At 55.5% G+C, this 6417-nt stretch overlaps 4 protein-coding genes across 4 annotated transcripts; 1 reads left to right on the forward strand and 3 right to left on the reverse strand.

Annotated features, from left to right (window-relative positions):
- Window positions 1–412: 412 nt before the first annotated feature.
- Window positions 413–1648, reverse strand: GGTG_12151 (hypothetical protein; the record flags this gene model as incomplete). Its single annotated transcript, XM_009230044.1, has 4 exons — window positions 413–797; window positions 851–990; window positions 1156–1374; window positions 1508–1648. 4 exons carry the CDS (start codon window positions 1646–1648, stop codon window positions 413–415), a joined length of 885 nt encoding a protein of 294 aa, XP_009228308.1.
- A 1039-nt stretch (window positions 1649–2687) lies between these two features.
- Window positions 2688–3410, reverse strand: GGTG_12152 (hypothetical protein; the record flags this gene model as incomplete). The annotated part of the gene is made up of 1 exon (XM_009230045.1): window positions 2688–3410. One exon carries the CDS (start codon window positions 3408–3410, stop codon window positions 2688–2690), a length of 723 nt encoding a protein of 240 aa, XP_009228309.1.
- Window positions 3411–3674: 264 nt separating this feature from the next.
- GGTG_12153 (hypothetical protein) lies at window positions 3675–4452 on the forward strand (the record flags this gene model as incomplete). Its single annotated transcript, XM_009230046.1, has 3 exons — window positions 3675–4016; window positions 4123–4226; window positions 4416–4452. 3 exons carry the CDS (start codon window positions 3675–3677, stop codon window positions 4450–4452), a joined length of 483 nt encoding a protein of 160 aa, XP_009228310.1.
- Window positions 4453–5403: 951 nt separating this feature from the next.
- On the reverse strand, window positions 5404–6121 carry GGTG_12154 (hypothetical protein; the record flags this gene model as incomplete). Its single annotated transcript, XM_009230047.1, has 2 exons — window positions 5404–5922; window positions 6027–6121. The coding sequence occupies 2 exons, from the start codon at window positions 6119–6121 to the stop codon at window positions 5568–5570; spliced, it is 450 nt and encodes a 149-aa protein (XP_009228311.1). The 3' UTR covers window positions 5404–5567.
- Window positions 6122–6417: the final 296 nt, after the last annotated feature.

Genomic DNA, 6417 nt, shown 5'->3' on the forward strand with positions numbered 1-6417 from the left:
CGTTTAAAAGAGGAGGTGGCCTCCCTCAAGCCGGCTCCTCGCCGTAGTCAAAAGGACCGCACAGGACGCTTTCTATTCGATAGAGCGCATTAAGGGGGCCCAGGAGGCCGTTGCCTTTGCCCGTGGGCCGTTGCTGCAGTCACATAAAAAAAAAGTGCGGAAAATCAACTCCGCATCGGCTGCCACTGTTCTAGAGGAATTGGACAAGCCTCCAACATAGCCGCCCGTCAATTTTCTATATAAATCTGGCTTTTTTAATGTTGTTCTTTGGATTGTAGTCACTTCGTTTGTGTGCGCCGGTGTTGCAAATTGGCTGCCAAAGGTGGGGGGATGCCCAAAGTGGGGTCACGCACTCTAGCCGACAAATGTTACTGGCTGCAGGCGACAGGCCGCCCCCCAGCCCCTAGCGTGTTTAGCGTGATCTATAAGCAGCCGAACAGCGACGTGTGCTTCCCAGCGGCGCCGCAAACGCCCCGGCCCACGCAACGCGGAGCGTGCTAGACTGAGCGCCGTCTGTGTCACCAAAGATCAGATCGTCGTAAAACGGGATGTCGACACGATCGCCGACGCTCGTGAGGTAGGCTTCGATAGCGGCAATCAGGCGGTCAATCCACACCCGCCTCTCCTCGTCGTCTCGCAGGCTGTATTCTTCATATATAGCGACCTTGCTGGGCAGCGTGCTGATGCCGTCAAACATAGTCACCGCCGGTGCCGACGAGCGATGTATGCGTCGGGTTGTCGAAGCTGAGCTGCTGCGATGCCTTGTCCTCGATATGCTCGAATCTCTCGCGGTCCATCTGGAGAGGACCGGTGTTAGCGTTACCAGAGGAGATGTGTAATGTACACTTACGTTGGCCAGAGGTGCTGCCATCGGGACTCGTGGCAGGTGGGATCGGGTGATGGCAATGCAAGGTGACTTGAAGGAAAACGGGCCGGGTTTGTATGGTCCTTGCGATGCGCGTTTCGTGGTGCAATGCGCGTTGAAAGTGGCTTTCGCGGGGGCGGTCGGATGGCTTTAGCGGAGCGATGGTTTTCTTTGGGAAGGGTTTACGGTAAAAGGCACGGCAGGAAGACACACCCAAGCGCCACAGGCCATCTACACCTTGGTGCGTTGCTTTCCCTTCCACACTCGCGCTGTTGCCCAACATGGCTGACCATGTGCAGAAGAAGCGTAGCGGCTCCAGCACTCAGCGCCGCCGTCGTGTCGTCGACACTTCGGCTTCTCTCGGCATCCTGATGCCTAAGTGTTCCTATTGCCTCGAGCGCGGGCTCGGTTGCTGGGTGTCCGGCACGTCGAAGCTTTACGGCTCGTGCCTTTCCGCAAATCGTGCCTGTTGCGACGTCTGGGGCCTTAATTCCGGCGCGTTGGCCTCCCTTGTAGTGTCACACAGGAAATAAGTCTCGATATTAGACACCGCGGCGGGGACGCTGAGTCGTCCAGGATCAATGCCTCGCTGGACTGGGCTGTCCGCAAGGCCGTCCAACTTGCCTAAGGAGCTGTTGGCACCGGAGATAACGGCATCGCGCGCCCCTCGACGGCCCGCGAGATGGCTGATGAGATGTACCCGGATGGACCCATTGCCGCTACGTCGTCGAAGAACGGTTCTTCGAGCTTGTCCTGGTCTCTGCCGTCAATCAGCCTCGGCATTGGACCGTTTCGACGCTGGAGCGGTATATCGAGGGGGGGATCCGGAGGTGAAAGACGAAGTGGATGCCTTGGTGAAACGAGTCCCAAAGGCATATTCTGGCTTCATGTTTGAGGACCTGCACGTCATGCTAGTCGATAAGAGCAAGGACGGGGGCGCGGCTCAAGGATAGGCGTCGCAGGAATGAATCTGGAAGACTGGTTGAAAAGCAGACCAGTGATGGAGGATATTGTACTTGAGTATATATAGCAGTCACGGTGTGAAAGACAGGAGAACAAGGCGAGGGGTGCCCAGGGGAAAAAACCTCCGCGATACCATGGTGCTCGTGAGTGTCGCACTCTTCGACGCTCTTTCGCCTGCTAGCTTTGCTATGCCTACTCGACCAGTCCAAGGAGACGATCGCATCGCCGCTGACAGCCTTTACTCACTCCTCGATGTCCCGGAAGAAGAGGACAGGCTGATCCGGCTTCTTCACCCCTCCTTCCGCGAATTTCTTCTAGATTCACAAAGATGTTCCAACACGACGTTTTACATCAACGCCAAGGAGGCACACCGACACCTATTCGAATGCTGTCTGGGAGTTATGTCCAGTTGCCTCCACCAAGATATGTGTAGCCTTAGACGACCAGGAACCCGAGTCGGCGGCGTTCTCAGGTCGGACGTAAATAAGAATGTCCCTTTTGCCGTCCAAAGCAATCTCCTCGGGTCGAGATCAGCGGTTAGAGAGGACTCCAGCACCGTCATATACATCTGGTCCAATGCCTTCCCTGCCTTGGCAGGCAAGCGCTCGGTGGACGCCAAATGAGCAAGCCGCTTGCTACAGGGAGCGTGGCTGACGAGGCAGTTTCCATATGGTTAACTATAGGCCCTGCAGATACAACACGATATACTGGAACCCCCTGAAAATGAAACACGAAAAGGACCGTACGTGCGACAATCATCTGTCATGCGCCACCTCCACCTTCAGCAGCCCGTTTCCTTACCTCATTAGGGGATGGTCTGTCGTGCCTTGATTCCACACTTGCTGGTTGTCTGTCCTTCCTAATTGGGTGCGGCGTGGGCGTACTGTCCTCTTGGGTCTTGGGGTTCGACGGCAAGGCTGTTGCCTGATACGACGCCAAACCGGCTGCGATACCGATCCGATGACAACTTCTGAAGCGTATCATCCGTCATCGAGCCGACCAGCTGTGCCGATCTACTCTTAGCCAATACCTTTCCAACGTCGAAAAGGTCGGCAAGAGTTGTGACCACCACTTGATCGGTGTTATCGTCGGCAATGACCTCCCCAGCAATGTATATCTTCTGGGAAGAGATTTGGTTGGATGCCTTTTTGCACACTTCCAAACACTGCTTGGAGATGTCGATATCCTCCTGCAATCGCAGTCTTTGTTGGTCGCGCTCGGAGCCGTCTCTTGATGCTGTACAATCGAGACTTTCTTGAAGGCGGTGTATCGTCGCTGCGATCTTGTCTCGGCTCTCATCTAGCGTTTGCTTTGTCATGAGTTCCGCCTCGAATGGGTTCCGCACAACATTGGCAGTGCTCAAGGTCGCCCCTTCTAGCCATGGATTTTGCCGGTCTTGTAAGGATTCGAGGTAGGACCTAGCGTCTTCACAAATGCGAAGACATTGTCTGGTCACGTCTCTCTCATCATGCAAATCGATGCTCGTCTCCACGCCCAACGTCCCGTTTGCGGTGGTGCGCGCCAGTTTTTCGTCAATGCGTTTAAGGCGCATTTCGAGATTGTAAGCCGTGTCCTTGATCATCTTATCGTAGCTTTCGAGGACCTGATGATTCAGTTTGGAGTGGTGCCTTAAAGGAAGTACGAGGTCTTGGGGGGATAAGGCAAACGACTGACATGGTAATAGCACCCAGCCCGACTCTGATTGTCGATTTGTGCCTTGTAAGAGTATCAATGAAGCCGTTGATATCGTCTCGCATGAATTCCATCTTCGCCCAGTCTCTTCGTGCAAGTGATAGAGATGTTTAAAAGGGTGCTGGGGGAGGAGCATCCCTCGACGCTGACCAGCATGGCCAACCTAGCGTCGACGTACTGGAACCAAGGCCGGTGGAAGGAGGCTGAATCGCTGGGGGTGCAAGTGATGGAAACGGGGAAGAAGGTGCTGGGAGAGAAGCATCCCGACACGCTGGTCAGCATGGCCAACCTGGCGTCGATGTACTGGAAGCAAGGCCGGTGGAAAAAAGCTGAATCGCTGGAGGTACAAGTGGTGGAGACGAGGAAAAGGATGTTGGGGGAGGAGCATCCCTCGACGCTGACCAGCATGAACAACGTCGCTTTCACTTGGAAGGATCAGGGCAGGCATGCCGATGTCTTGGCGCTGATGAAGGACTGCGCGCAGGCTCGGCAGCAGGTCCTTGGTCCAGAGCACCCCCACACTATCTCGTCCCTGTCGGCTATATCTCGCTGGAGTAGCTAGGATGAATATAGAGTATTTATTCCTACAATCCAAACATTAGTCTGCAAGAGTAATACGTGGCCCCGAACCGTATGGTTGCTCCCTAGCTGTTTGGGCCTTCGAGCACAGCTGCGAAGTGATACCTGTACAAAGCGGTGGGAAACTGTAAGCCGCACTACGCCACAAACTGGTACATGCCCAGGACTTTTCACTAGCGGCGATCAAGCTACAGTGGGTTTGCGGAAAGTCTTGTATTTGGCAAATCCTGTTGGGGAACTGGTACAGGACGATGGGCGAACGCGCCTTTCCTCAAGCGTGGGTAATGGAAACACGTACTCTTCCACCGCTTTATAGGGTTTGCAGCGCCACAAGGTCCCTGGAATGCACCTGAACGCTGCCCCGCTCTGGCCTCTTTAGGGCTATTCGTTGATGTTCGGAACACGGCAACGGAAAAGCTCTGACCGCAGCCTCCAGCACTTGTCGGCCCTCGCTGCAGATAAAGGTAAGGAGTTGTTCACTGGTCCCTGGCCACTTCCCGGGGGCCTGGTTATCTATAGATTTATCAAAATCCCAACGCTTCATCGCGGTCAGCCTTTAAAGCGACGTAATCTTACTGCTGAAAGTGTCAACGTTAATCCCAGCCCGCAAACTCGCTCGCTTCAGGGAATGCCTTGGCGGGCTACTGGGCGCGGTGGTCCGCAATTCTCGGTCAGGTCATGCCTGTTCTGCTGTGTATTATGTACTATGTAGGTACCTCTGAACCAGGCGGCTGTCGCTAAAGGCTAACATAGGAGCCGAGGGGTTCCCAACTCGCGGCGTCTCAACGCCAAAGCTCGCCAGTGCATGGTTCTTCCAGAGCTATGGATTCTGCGATGGTTGGTAGCAGGTAGCATGAGAACCCCGCGCCGTGCAGGGTTGTTGGAGCTCGCGTGATGGCGAAGGGCCGTCGAACGCGAGACGTAGCCGTACCCCTTGTCGCGGAATGTCTGGAAATGTTCAGAATAGTTGTTTATGCTGCAACCCGGCCGAACCCGCCCTCGCCCGGTGGTTGTGGGGAGTGCGGTGGCCGCTGTCGTGCCCGTTTGCTAGTTACCCCGCTTTTATCATGTGCTTCGTGTGCGACGCATGACGAGCGCGACGCGCGAATTCACTCTTGGACGGTTATAGCAACCTTATCGCCGCACAATTCGCGCGGCCGCCGCCCGCGTGACGACACGGTCGTTTGCAGCCAACGCCATTCTCCTCTACAAAAAATATCTCGTCTGCACTGTGAGCTTTCTTTTCAGTTGGCGGCTGGGTAACTACATCCTACGCACTTATCTGTTGCAAATAGCTAGTGGCTGATCGGAAGTAGCGGGAGAGGCCGGGACCTGGGCTGAAGAGAATGGGCATGGACGCCGAACTCGAATGAAATCGATCACTGAAACGTTCCTTTACGTCATGGTGTTCAATCGTCCGGAAATTTCAGCAGGGCTACCCTGGCCCAGGGATATCCCACAAATTGCATCATGCACGACATTGGCTGTCTGCAGATAGATCTGCCCACCGTACTATGCCATCCAGGCTGTCGGCCGCTGCCGGGTTGCGGTTCAAGACGGGTCGTGCTACACTGCTAATGGCTGACAAGCTTGAATGGTTGCGACAGGCGAAGAAGCGGAGAGTCGTGCTGTTAAGGATCATCGACGACGCGAAGCGCGAGCAACTCATGCTCGCAGCGCCAGTGAGCCCAAAGCCGCGCGACGTGTTTCGCACGACGCACTCGACCCCCAGGGCCGGTTTGATAAAGGATTTTCCACCGCTGTCCAGGAACTGTAGCTGAACAATAGTCGCAATGGGGAACGCGAGCTGCGTAAGAGCGACCCTGAAGGACCAGGGGTATATGTGCACGCTGCAGTCGACCCTGTCGCACCCCTGGAGCACGATGGAGAAGGGGTGGTAGTCGAAAGACCAGAACCGCCTGCGTACCCTTCCGGTAGCGTGACAGTGGCAGGAGCAGCGGCGGGTTGAGCAATATCGTCGGCGCCTCCGCGAAGGTCGGGGTGATTGCAATTCGGTTGCATCGGCGGGCTCTTGAAAGGACACCTCAGTCGAGTGTTGGCAAATCGCATCAGCGCTGGGACTCTGGCTCAGGGGCAGGGGGAGACGCTTTGATCTCCGGCCTCCGCACATTTTTGACCACGGACCCGACACCGTTAAAGGCTATCTGCGTTCGGACTACCGGCATCAATAACATCGTGCTATTGAAGTGGCAGTCAGCCTGCAGTCCACATTGGTACGCTTCCTCTCTAACAACCTACCCGAGCAGATCCTGCTTAGCCTTGGTGACAGTTCCTTAAAGCGCTTGGACCCCCCCCCC

Source organism: Gaeumannomyces tritici (genome assembly GCF_000145635.1).
Source record: "Gaeumannomyces tritici R3-111a-1 unplaced genomic scaffold supercont2.8, whole genome shotgun sequence".
Lineage (NCBI taxonomy): Eukaryota > Fungi > Ascomycota > Sordariomycetes > Magnaporthales > Magnaporthaceae > Gaeumannomyces > Gaeumannomyces tritici.